Source organism: Dromiciops gliroides, chromosome 1, assembly GCF_019393635.1.
Source record: "Dromiciops gliroides isolate mDroGli1 chromosome 1, mDroGli1.pri, whole genome shotgun sequence".
Classification (NCBI taxonomy): Eukaryota; Metazoa; Chordata; class Mammalia; order Microbiotheria; family Microbiotheriidae; genus Dromiciops; species Dromiciops gliroides.
Genome location: NC_057861.1, coordinates 14,773,143 through 14,786,208, shown reverse-complemented (window position 1 = coordinate 14,786,208; position 13,066 = coordinate 14,773,143). Strand labels below are relative to the sequence as shown.

Genomic DNA, 13,066 nt, shown 5'->3' with positions numbered 1-13,066 from the left:
CCGCTGCCTAGCAGCATTGTGGGGGGAATTCCGGTGGAGATGTTCTTTGGCTGAGGTGGACCCTGAGGCTCCTTTCAGATCTAAGGTGGTGATAGATTTAGTCCTGGTTTCTCTCCTAAGCTTCAGTCCTTTTTCTTATCCCCATCTGCAAATCCACTCTTCTTCCCCAGCCCAGAAACTGAGCCAGGGTCTTCCTCCATGGAGTCTCTGCTAGCTTCCCCAGAGTTTCTTACATCCTTTGCCCCCATCAGTTTGTTCCTTTTATTATATTCCTCCACAGATGCCGAGGCATATAGTTAGTAGGAACATAAATTCAGAGCTGAAAGGGGCCTCACCGAGCCCCAAACCCTCGTTTTACAGATGAGGGCTCTGAGGCCAAGGGGGCTCAAGGGACTTTCCCAGGGTCACACAACAACCAAATGTTTGATTTAGAATGTGGACTCATCTTCTTGACTCCAAGTGTCTTGTCCGCTCCGCCATGCTGTGTCAGTGAGTGTAAGCTTCTTCAAAACAGGGCTTGTGTGATCCTCATTGTATATCCCCAGTGCCTTATAAACAGTAGGCTCTTAATGGGGTTTTTTTAGATTTTATGCAACTTGTTCTCTCTCTTTTTTTCATATAAATATTTTATTATTTTCCAGTTACATGTAGAGATAGTTTTCAACATTTGTTTTTATAAGATTTTTAGCTTCAAACTTTTCTCCCTCCCTTCCCCCTTCCTAAGACAGTGAGTAATCTGATATAGGTTGTACATGTGCAATCACATTAAACCTATTTCTGCATTAGTCCTGTTGTGAGAGAAGAATCAGAGCAAAAAGGGAAAACCTCAAAACAGAAAAACAACAAGAAGAACAATAGAAATAGTACGGTTTGATCTGCATCCAGATTCAACGGTTTTGTTTTTTCTGGATGGGCTCTTAATGTTTCTAATAGAATTGTTGCTCTATTACTTTCTCCCAAACATTTTTCACATTCTTTGAATATTTGTTATTGTTCAAAACTCAAGGTATGCTAGTTAGCAACATTAAGAGTTTTGAAAAAATAAAAAGAAAGCAAAAAAGAAAGTTTTGAGCAGCCTTTGAAGCAAGAGGCGGGATGGCAGAGTAGATAGTGGGAGTTGGTCTCGGAGCCAGGAAGACCGGGGTTCAAGTTCAGCTTCTGACACCTACTGAGCTTAGTGATCCTGGCAAACTCTGAGACTGGGGATTTGCACTGAGAGAGAGGAAGTTTTTTTATTGAGCGTTATCCCAGGTCCCACCCATTGCTTGAGGAGTATTACTGACACTAAGCATTAAAACTGAAGTACAGAGATTCCCCTAAGGCCCTTCTGTGATGCTGCTCATTCTGTGGAGCTGACTGAGCTTCCTGAAGCATAAGCCAGTGAGGTGCAAGCTCTGGAAAGCAGGGCAGGGAGGGCAGGGCAGCCCTGTGGGCTCTCCTCTGAGGAGCTTGAAGGGCTCTCGGGGCCTCTAGTGGAACCTCAGAGGGGATTCCTGGTCATGCAGAGGTTCCACTAGGAATCTCCAGGGTCTTCCTCTGCCCCTGCCTGGTGCCTTCCAGGGAGAGCAGACTTCATCTCCTTCCACCCTTCTCGAGGCGTCACCTGTCTTTGGGCACTTTCCTTCATCTCTGCTCCCTGGTTTGACTGAGTCAGGAAAGGCTTGTTCCTAGAGGATTCTCTACCAAGAGTGAATGCCTTCCCTCGCCAAGCCCTCGATGGCAGCATGGAGGGGTTCCAGCATGCAGCAGAACACCCAGGCACCTTGAGGAAACCATGTATGTTTCAAGTGGGCAGAACTATGAGATTCAGAAGAACTTGGCACAGTGTTGGCCCCTCAGGCTCATGGGAACAATTTGCTGACTTGACCAGCTGACTTATGTCTTCCATTATATGGTAGACTGTGACAGTATGGTGAAGCTGTCATTAGTAGAATATTTGGGGCTTGGGGTTAGGTTGAATTCTGTTTTCTGGTTCACCAAAGTCAGTTCAGAAACTAAATCCTTTGTTCAAATTACCAAAAATTATTTTATAGGGCTGGAAAAAAAATAATAAAATTCATTTAGAAGAACAAAAGGGAAATATGAAAGAAAGCAATGAAAAAAAGCTGAAGGAAGGTGGCTGAGTTGTACCAGAGCTCAAACTGTATTATAAAGAGGTAATCATCAAAACAACCTGGTACAGGCTAAAAAAATAGAGGTGGATCAGTAGAATAGATTAGGTGCATAATCTATTGTAGTAAATAACCATAGTTGTTTAGTGTTTGATAAATCCCTAAATCCAAGCTTTGGGGGACAAAAACTCATTATTTGACAACAACTGCTGAGAAAACTGGAAAAGAGTGTGGCAGAAACTAGGTATAGACCAGCATCTCACAACATATACCAAGATGAGGTCAGAATGGGCACATGATTTATACATGAAGGGTGATACCATAAGCGAAATAGGAGAGTAAGAGATAGTTTATCTGTTAGGTCTATGGAGAAGGGAAACATTTAGGACCAAACAAGATAGAGAGAGCGTTATGAAATGTAAAGTAAATAATTTTGACTATATAAAATTTAGACCAGCCCTTTAAGCACTATCTTAGTTTATTTTTGGCCTTAATTAGGATGTTCCGAGACCTCAGGGTCACTGCTCTGACAAAATAAGGCTTATTGCCAGGGCTGGCGCCACAGAACTCACGGAGATAAAGAAGACTTTATATTGAGCTTCTCTAGCCCAGACTCTGGGGTAGAGTGAGGTAACAGACCACAGAGGATGAGTGGCCATCCCAGTTTGTTGGGGCAGGGAAGCAGCACATCAGGGCTTCTCACCCCAGCGGTCTGCCTCTGATTCGAGAACCTTCTTTCATTCCGGGTTTGTAAGAGCTGACAGTGAGCGGAGGCTGAAGCTGGGCGTGGGACTTTCTGAATATGCTATGTTCTTGGCAAGTTTCAATTGGTACCTGTGTGTGACCCATGAGGCTTTCTGATCACTGGCGATCGATCTCACTGTGGACATGAGGGTCCTTCTAGTGCGTTGTTACCCTTTATTCTCTGCGGAGGAGGTCAGCCTGAGCACATGCTCGTAAACTGTTAGGGATGAAGGGGAGGGGAGGTGTGACATGCTGGAATAAGTCATTGTCCTCAGGGGCACACGGGCTCACCAAGTGTCTCCATTTGTTTTGTTTTAATACAATTAGCTGCTGGATTGTGATCAAGAGCTTTATAAGAACTTCCCTCTGGTAATCTCGGAACGCTGGCAGCAGGAGGTGGCCGAGACAGTCTATGAGGCTGTGAATGCCGACACTGATAAGATAGAGGCCAGGAAACGGGCCAAAAATAAGCAACTTGGCCATGAAGAAGGTAAGCTTGTTCACATTGCTCGGGACATTGTCTCCGGATGCTTCTGTAGTCCAGAATGTTATAAGCCTTGAAATCACTGGAATGAGCACAGCTTCTGCCCAAAATAGCTTGGGCTCTCAGACCCTTATTACCTCTCATTTAATCAACAGGAATATCCTGATGCCTGGTGCTCCCTCCAGTCCTCCCCGAGCTCTAATCACACAGCTGCAGGAGCATTTTCTCAATGGGTAGCTTCCACCAGTCCACTCCCAGGATCAGAAACCTTTTTGTGGCTCCCATTCACCCCCCCAGTAAGCTCAAGTCTCCTTAGCTGGGCATTGGAGCCCCTCCTGCCCTCCAAGTGGGCTCCATCACAGTTGGCTCATCCAGTCGCCCACTGACTGGATGTACCTTCTGCTCCAGTCACATCTTGAACACTGTCCCTTCCCTGAGGGCTGGCGTGCACTTGGCCCCTTTGCATTGTTGCCTCTTGAAATTCTACCCAACATTCAGTGTTCAGTCCCTTCCTGAATGGCCTTGGGCTCTTGTCCCTCCCTGAATCGCCTTCCTCACAGTACCTCCCACAGGCCCCTTGGCCTTCCTCTGGTGATTCTACAGTCCAACTACATTATGCCAAATGTTTATCATTTTTAAAGATTTCGACCAGCCTTTATTAAATGCCTGATATGTGTCACACTTTGTAACTATGACCTCATGTGATCATCAGTCTGGTGCTCTTATCCCCATTTTATAACTGAGGAGACTGAGGCAAACAGAGGTCACCCAGCTAGTGTCTGAGGTTGAATTTGAACTCAGGTCTCCCCGACTCCAAGTCCAGGGCACCGTGAACTGCTCTACTTGGTTCAGATGTAAGAAGCTTAAATATTTGATTAAGCCACAGTAACTTTGACCTTTGTGGTGGGGCAGATTATGAGAGCTAAAGTTTCTGCCTTCTTACATGGCAGCCCTAGAATTGTGCGCCTCCCCCCCCCCATGGAAGGCAAGGGAAGTTATGCTTGGAGATGCAGCAATAGAAGAACCATCTTCTAGAGTCAGAACATGAGCAGCCTCCTGGATAGGAGGCTTCCCAATGTCTCCTGACCAGGAGCAGGCGCCTACCAGCAGGCTTCTTTACCCAGAAGTCTTATGTTCTCCACTTCTGCTCCTTGAACAGAGTAATATCACCAACAGCTGCACTTGGCTGCTCTATTAATGTTACAGGGTCAGGAACAGGCCCGCGGGTGGTCGTTTACCTTTGAAGAGACTTCACGTGCTGGCTTATTCTTTCTCTCCTTTTGTATGACAGAAATCGTTTTCTCTTTTCAGTCAGTCACTGAATCCACTGGCCTTTAAGCTCCCAGCTGAGAAGCCCCCTTCTGCCAAGGCAGGAGCCAGGCATTTTATTTGGCATCTTCCCTGCCCTGTCTACTCTTGGAGAGCTGCCCAGAGCAGTTAGGGTCTGGGGGGGTGGGGTGGCGGCCTATTGACTTACAGGCTACTCAGTCACCTTATCTATGCCTTTTGCTATTTCCCAGTCGTATTTTTCTCTGGTTTAGGACTCACTAGGGAGGGCCCACAGTCAGCATTTGACCCCTCGCCCCTAGAACACTGTGAGGTGACTTGTGACTTACCCACAGTCACACAGCCAAGATATGTCAGAAGGGAGACTTGAACTCAGGCTAGCTCTCTATCCATTGCAAAAAGAGGCCCTGCTCCCAAGGAGCTTATGGGGCAGACAACTTATACCCGATACTAAGTAACTGAGAAGGGGAGGCGCAGGAAAGGCTGTGACCTTGGGGGGCATTCCAGAAATGGGGCCGAGCCCGTACAGAGGCAGGGGCAGGAGATGAAGCCCAGTGTGGTCTTTAGTGTGAGGGCCGGACCTCAGCATGGGCACAGAGGAACAGCGTCCATGGAGCTGGGCGGAGGTCAGCATTGGCTCCCAGGGTGGCGGGAGGCACTGGGGTGTATTGCATGAGGGGGAAGGGATGAGCTGCCCTTTAGGAAAACCACTTAGGAACGTCCCTTGTGGAGAATGGATCGGATAGGGAAGAAGTCTGAGGCAGGGAGGCGGGTCTTGGTGCGGGTCGGCCGGGGCAGTGGCTGGAGCCCTGTGCCAGAATGAGCCACTGACTGGCTGTAGAAGGCGAAGAAGACGGAGGGCCAAGGAGTGCGCCTTTGACAGAAGGATGGCGATGCCGCCAGGGCGCCCAAGGAGGCTGAGGAGGGCTGGGTTTGAAGGGAGAGGGGAGGACCTTGTTGGGCACAATGACTGAGGTACCCATGGGACTTCCCTTTTGAAATGCTCGAGGGAGACGAGGCTGCCCAGAGCGGGTTTGAGGTGATCAGCCAGTCCACAAGAGCTCATGAGAGCGCCTCTGGGTACACCCACAGTAATGGGCGCAGTGCTGGTGCCCGCGAGCGTCCAGCACGAGAGCCGAGAGGCAGAGGGAGAGGAGGGCGAGCAAGGTCACCCAGGAGGAGGAGGAGCAGGTGAGGAAGCAGTGACAGCAGCCGAATGATGGTCAGGAAGGAGATTGAGGATCGCATGTTGAATGGAGAGCTCCAGGTTGACCTGGGAGGAGAGGGAAGGTACCATGAGGCTGGAACCCAGACTGTGGAGACCTAAGAAGAGTGAGTGGAGAAGCAGCTAGTGCAGATGGCTTTTTAAAGGAGTTTAGTAGAGAATGAAGGGGAAATAATTTTGTTTTCAAAACTTCACTGAAGTTTTTTTTTTATTATTTTCTGAAATGGAAAGTTCCTTTGAAATATCAGGATTCTTTTTTCACAGCACGACTAATGCAGAAATATGTTTAATGCGATTGTACAGAGATAACCTAGATCAGATTGCTTGTTGTCTTGGGGAGGGAAGAGAGAGAAGGAGAAAAAGGTGGAACTAAAATCTTATAAAAACAAATGTTGAAAACTATCTCTACATGTAACTAGAAAATAATAAAATACTTTTATGATTAAAAAAGGAAAAAAATTATTAGGATCATGAGCAGTTTTTAAAAACTCAGCAGCGTATATATTTTGTATATGCTTATGGGCAGCTAGGTGGCGCAGTGGATAAAGCACCAACCCTGGATTCTGAAGGTCCTGAGTTCAAATCTTGTTTCAAACACTTGACACTTACTAGCTGTGTGACCCTGGGCAAGTCACTTAACCCTCATTGCCCCGCTTAAAAAAAAAAAAGAATTATGCGTGCCAGGCCTTGAGTCAGGAAGACTCATCTTCCTGAGTTCAAATCCAGCCCAGATACTTCTTAGCTGTGTGACCCTGGACAAATCCTTAATCCTGTTTGTCTCAATTTCCTCATCTGTAAAATGAGCTGGAGAAGGAAATGGCAACTACTCCAGTATCTTTGCGAAGAAAAACCCAAATGGGGTCACGAGGAGTCAAACACAACTGAAAAATGACTGAATAACAACGTATGCATATAGCTCTACATATTGTCTCTTTCCCCCTCCCCCCCACCTCCCAAATAGAATGTAAGTTCCTTGAGGGCAGAAATTATTCTATGTCAGTCTTTGTGTCCTTGGCACCTTGTGCAATGCCTGACACATTAAATTCTTGTTGATTGGTATATAATGCTTTAGCTGTTGTACTTTGAGTTTAATTTTATGGGATTGAACTTTTCTAAGAAAAGCTATAATACTTCCTTCTTTGTAAATAACATCTTAATGACTTTCCCCCCAGAGCTTCTCTGATTTGCTTCTGCCTTCTGTCTTCACAGATTATGCTTTAGGGAAAGACTGTACTTTACACGGATACATGCTGAAGCTGGGAAATCCATTCTTGACGCAGTGGCAACGTCGTTATTTTTACCTCTTTCCAAACAGACTTGAGTGGAGGGGGGAGGGAGAATCACGGGTAAGTCCAAGAGGAAGGGTGAGCCCTTGTTTTTCTGAGATAACCATGACATAGCTTTGAATCCCAAAGGACATCAAAAGATGGAGTATATTTCAAGGCCAGGAGTGTGCTCAAAAGGTTCTTTTTTTTTTTTTAAAGGGGTTTTGTGGTCAAGGAGACCACCTGGGTGTATGGTTTTTTTTTGTTTGTTTTGGATTTTTTGGCAGGGCAATGAGGGTTAAGTGACTTGCCCAGGGTCACACAGCTAGTAAGTGTCAAGTGTCAGAGGCTGGCTTTGAACTCGGGTCCTCCCGAATCCAGGGCCGGCACTTTTTCCACTGTGCCACCTAGCTGCCCCTTGAAAAGTTCTTTTATTGTTTTGTGCACGGGGGCTGGAAAGCATACACAAAAGTTGAAGTGAAAATGCCCAGAAAGTAATTTTTTAGCTACTTAGAAATAAAATAATAAATAATCAGCAAGTCAGCATTTATTGAGCCCCTACTCTATACCAAAGACTTATATTAGACATGAAGGGAAATGCAGAGATGGAACCCCGGGGTCCTCCAAGGACCCCATGACATCTTGGGGAGCCCACAGTGTCACAGATTGAGAACTGGGAGGGCTCATTCATTGTGGGTGGACACAAAATTTTTTTCTTCAACAAATGAATACAGAAACTAATTGATGACAAAAATATTTCATTGCCTAACCTAAGTCCTGATCCAGATGTCAGATTTCATTCTGAGTGATTGTCACTTGATGCTGTTGTCTTTCTTTTTGGTCTGACTAAATCACTCCACCATTAGAGATTTCATGGGAGTGAGGTACGTATTTTTAGCAGTTAATGGCTCCTAGGCTGTAAGGCTCCCATGTAATGAATAACTGCCCTTGGGAATTGATTGGAACTTAATGAGCAGTACTGTTGCACAAGCCCAAAGGTGGCTGGGGAGGCTGGAGGTGGCTAAATGACGCTTGGTGATCAGGGGCCACTGCACGTCGGGCGGCTCAGGGGCAGGTTTTTAAACGCTGCTTTGCCTGCTCTTGAGGGAGCCAGCGCCCTCTCTCAGGGAGCCTTTCTCCCATATTTGGGACGTTTCAAACCTAAATATTTAAGCCATGGGGAATAATTTGACTTTCTGGACTCGAGACTGCTTTTGTCCTTCACTTTTGTGTTCCCTGAGAGACTTTTCAAAATGCTTTTAATTGGAGCTCAGGGACCAGGCCTGGGCCTGTGATTCTTTGCTATGGGGACCACTGAGGTGAGGAAGCTGTACCACCAATTCAAGTGGGCCCCTTCTCTGCAATCCCCTGAGGTTCAGAGATGGGTGGGGAAGGGGCATGAGCCAGCCTCGGGCTCACAGAGCCAGCTTGTGTAGGAACCAGGGCTCTCAGTGCTGAGGCCAGCTCCCTAGCCACTCTGCCGTGCTCCCCCGAACTGGAGTTTACTTTTTAGGGATATAATCCTGCATGTTTGCACTAGAGTTCTGGGTTTATCTCAGTGCTTTAACTTAATTCACCTCATGGAGCATTTATTGAGTGCCTACTACATACACATATACTGTGCTAGACACTGGGAATACAAAAGCAAAGACTGAAAACCCCAGCCTTCCCCTAGAACTTGTATTCTCCTGGCCCATGTCAGGAGACAAGGAAATAAATACAGGAGCATTTCAAGAGGGAGATAGTTCTTTCCATTTGGGGATGGGCAAGTGGCCCTTGAACAAAGACTTGAAGTTAAAGGTTCTGAGGGGTTGAGGTGTGGGGTGGGGAGTGGGAACTGGAAGGGCAGGTTTGGGGCATCACAAGGACGTCAGTCTGGCACGACCAGAGAGTGAGTGAAAGAGAGAAATGGGCCCCGAATTGGTGAGAGTAAGCTGATGACGATGATGGGGAAGCCCTGTCAGCAGCAGGTAGAGAGGCCTTTGTATTATCTCCCAGACCCGGGGGGATCCAGGCAGAGTTTGTGAGGGGCAGCGGTCTTAGCAGCAGTGCAGGAGATCATTTGGAGACGATGATGGGGGTATAAGAGGAGTCCTCGTGAGAGAGGAGAGGGCCTGGGCTCAGCCGGCCGGTGGGTAGGGAGAAGCGGATAGTGTCAGGGTGCAATGGGCAGGTCTTCCAGCTGAAGGTACAAACTTGAGTGACTAGAAGGATTCGGTTTCCCTTAAAAAAAGAGCTTGGATTTGCTTCTAAAAGCAAACTTGGCTAGAACCTTTGAGCCTTGGGCTCCTCTTCTGCAAAATGAGATAGAGTCAGGTCAAGTGATTAAGCATTTGAAGCACCTACTATGTGTCAGGCACTGTAGGATCCAAAGAAAGCCGCCCCCCCCCCCCAAAAAAAAATCCCAACAAATAAAAACGCAGTGAAAATCTCTGCTCTGAAGGGATCAGTCAAGTGTGGAAAGCCAGCTATGTGGAGAAGAAATCATATCAGCAGCAGAGGGAAGGCGGTAAGGGGGGTTGGGAAAGGCTTGTTGTAGAAGAGGGGGCTGAAGGGGGCCAGGGGAGCCTAGGGGCAAAGGTGAGGAGAGGGAGCCTTCCAGATGGGGGATGGAGAGGGAGCAGTTATGGGGGCGAAGGAGGTGCAAGCAGGCTCTGAATGCCAAACCACTGACATCGGATCCTGGAGGTCATAGGGAGCCGTGAGAGTGCTTTAGAAAGATCACGTGGACAGCTGAGCAGAGGGTGGGCTGGAGTGGGGAGAGACTTGGGGCAGGCAGACCCCCTCAGGAGCTACTGCCTTGGTGCAGGGGCAGACGGATGAGGGCCAGCCCCAGGGTGGGGCCATGTCAGAGGAGAGAAGGGGCATCTCAGAGGTAGGATCAGCAGATTGGCTGTGGGGAGTGAACAGGAGTGTGGGAGGGGTCAAGGAGGATGCCTCAGTTGTGGGCTTGGGGTGGGGGAGGGGTCTGGCAGCATGGAGGTACCCTCGACAGCCATAGATGGAAGTTAGGAAGAGGGAAGGGTTTGGGAGTAAAGATGATGAGTTTAGCTTCAGGGTTGAGGTTTCCACTTATCTATGGGACATCTAGTCTGAGATCAGAGAGAGGTCAGGGCTGAATGAATGAGAACCAAGGTCAGCTCTCTAGCCAATATGCCATAGCGCTTCTGAATCAGCATTCACTTTTTTTTTCTTCTTCTTCTTTTTTTTTTTGGTGAGGCAGTTAGGGTTAAGTGACTTGCCCAGGGTCACACAGCTAGTAAGTGTTGTGTCTGAGGCTGGATTTGAACTCAGGTCCTCCTGAATCCAGGGCCGGTGCTCTATCCATTGCGCCACCTAGCTGCCCCCAGAGTTCACCTTTTAATAATAATAACTCGTATCTGAGAATCATCAGACTAAAGATGATGCCATGAAGCCGTGGGAGCTGATGAGGTCACCATGTGAAATAGTACAGAAAGAGAAGAGAAGAAGGCCTTGGTAGAGCCTGGGAGAGGACAAGCCTGGTAAACAGGCCTGGCTGGACAAAGATCCAGCCGAACAGCCTGAGAAATTGGGCCTGGACGGGGAGGGAGGAGGAGAAGCAGGGGGTGCGGTGTCATGAGAACCTAGTGAGAAGGGGCCCCGCGTGTCAGAGGCTGCAGAGCCTGAGGCCAGTGAAGACAGAGAAAGGGCCACGAGGTTGGGCAGCCAGGAGGTCATCAAGGTCAGGAGGCAGACTGGCGAGGACAAATGGAGAAAGCTCGCAGACCGGGAAGGACGGAGGCTTCTCTGACGAGGAGTCACAAGGGTGTTTGTTTGCAGGAAGGAAGCAGCCAGAAGAGGAGACGTGGGGATGGGATGAGATCCAACCCAGTAAACACTTATTGAGCGCCTGCTGTGTGCAGGCGCTGCGCTAAGGGTTGGGGGTGCAGTTAGTAAGAAGGAAAGGCGGTCTGTGCCCTCCAGGCGCTTCCATTCTGAAGGGGAGACAACTCTCCAAAGGAGGTGGGCAAGTAGGGGTGCCAAGGAGGACCTGGCCCAGGGCCATCTTACTCTGTGGAGTTACAGCCAGTCAGGGCAGTCTCTGCCCTCTCCATTGGAGGCCTCAGTCCCCCAGGCCTCCAAGGAGAGGGGAGAGGAGGCCGGGGGAGGCTTGAGTTCCAGCTGAATGGGGGTGAGTTGGAATTGGTCAGAGTGGCAGGGCCATGGTACAAAGGGGAAATGGAAGAAGATGGTTGGGAATGGTGGTCGGCCTCGGACAGGAGAGATGGGCGGGAGGCATAGCCAGTGGCAGAGATGAGGCAGTGAAGGGCTGAGGGGCCAGGCCCAGAAGGGAGGATGGTATACCCGGTACAGGGGGGTGGCCTGGGCGGACCTTGCAGCAGAGGCCTCTGAGGTCTGGTGCGGAAGGAGAACCAAGTGGTGGGTGACTATGGACTGAGCGTGTGTGAGGGACGGCAAGGTGGAGGCTGTGACCATCTCTGTGCTTAGCTCTGGGGTGGGGGGAGGGGGCACAGGAGCTGGGAAGTGAGCGAGCGTGAGGGGCTGTCACCATGAATGTGCAAGGGCCAGTGCCGTGAGTGAGACGCCTCCTTCCCAGGCTCCAGGGATGGAGCTGTCCTGTCAGCCGGCCATCATTTGTTCCACGCTTACTTAATAAGCAAGACGGGATCGGTGCCCCTCCCCTAATGGAGCAGCCTAGGGCTCTACCTGCTAGAACAAGCAGGTGATGCCTGGGGCAGTACTCTGGCAGGTGGGGAGGGGGCATGGCCAGGAGAGGTCTCCTCTGGGAGGTGGGGCCGAGAGCTGAGGAGGGAGAGAAGGCGCCACATGTGTGAGAGACAGTTATGGGGATGGGGGACCGGGCCGTGGGCATCTCTCCTTGGCGACAGGATTTTGTATGTGGTCCTGGAGGTGACGGGGAGCCCGTGGGGCTTAGTGGGAGGAAGATACTTTGGCAGCTGAGCATGGAGTGAAGTGGAAGAGGCAGAATTTCGAGGCCCTATTGGACCTCCGGGGCCGCCTGGTTCAACCTCCTGATGGTGCAACAGAGGAAACTGAGGCTGATGGCCGTGCAGTGACGTGGCCAAGTTCTCCCAGATGGTGTGGGGCAGAAGCGGTCATTGAACCTCAGTTCTCAGACCCCCAAAGCCCTGCCCCTGCCCCTGCCCCTGCCCCTGCTGCCTTCCTTGCTTAGACTAGACAATGACTCTCCAGGCCTTGGGGATCCTAGGAGACAGGCCAGGATGCAGGCCCTCTGGTGCTACCGGTGTATTTCAGCAGCACGAAATCACCCAGGAAATGTGGGATTCTGGGTACAGGTGGCTGGCATTTCTGAAAGCCCTGGGCAGCTTATGATGGTGTTGTTTTTCATTTAGGATTCCTGGAGTATTTGTTCAAAAAAACAAAAGATGGTAAGGTAGCTCTGAAGCTATAGCATTCGGCACACTGAACAATGCTATAGTCGAGCCTTTGGAGGACGTCCGCTGTGCACGTCGCCATCCTTTCCTTTGCCCCTCCCTCATCTTTGTGTTCCTCCAAGCTGCCCTTCCCCTTCCCAGAAGCTCATTGATTAGCTTTGTAAAGTCACCTGCACTCCTTTGGGTCAGTCAGGGCCTCAGCTGGAGCCCTGGGGGTCCCCCCAGATGGGCCGATGGCACCAATTGGTAAGAGACCAGAACTGGGGGGTGGTGGGTGCAAGTGTCTGTGAATGGTCCAAAAGAGATGCAGAGCTCATCAGGGGACAACTCGACTCTTGCCCAGAATGCCTTTTTTTTTTTCCCTTCACGTTTAAAATTAGTTTGGACCTCTGGCTTATATTTCTTTGTAGCTGTTTTTTTTTTTCACCTTTAGCCCATAAGCAAAAAGAGAAAAGGCCAAAACTTTTTGATTTTCTTTTACTGTTTTTCCAAGCCAGCTAGATTTTCAGGATGCATTTTGAGAGCCAACTTGGACAGTTTGACATTTTAAA

General features: G+C 49.2%; 1 protein-coding gene across 3 annotated transcripts in view; it reads left to right on the top strand.

Annotated features, from left to right (window-relative positions):
- The window catches only part of GRK3 (G protein-coupled receptor kinase 3), a 185,321-nt gene that overhangs the window by 157,960 nt on the left and 14,295 nt on the right, over positions 1-13,066 (top strand). For 2 of the 3 annotated variants that reach the window (XM_043979151.1, XM_043979153.1), the window contains 3 exons: positions 3,183-3,345; positions 7,061-7,197; positions 12,474-12,509. In XM_043979151.1, coding sequence (XP_043835086.1) covers positions 3,183-3,345; positions 7,061-7,197; positions 12,474-12,509 — 336 coding nt within the window. The remainder of the gene's footprint in view (positions 1-3,182; positions 3,346-7,060; positions 7,198-12,473; positions 12,510-13,066) is intronic. The other variant, XM_043979152.1, reaches the window with a different exon arrangement.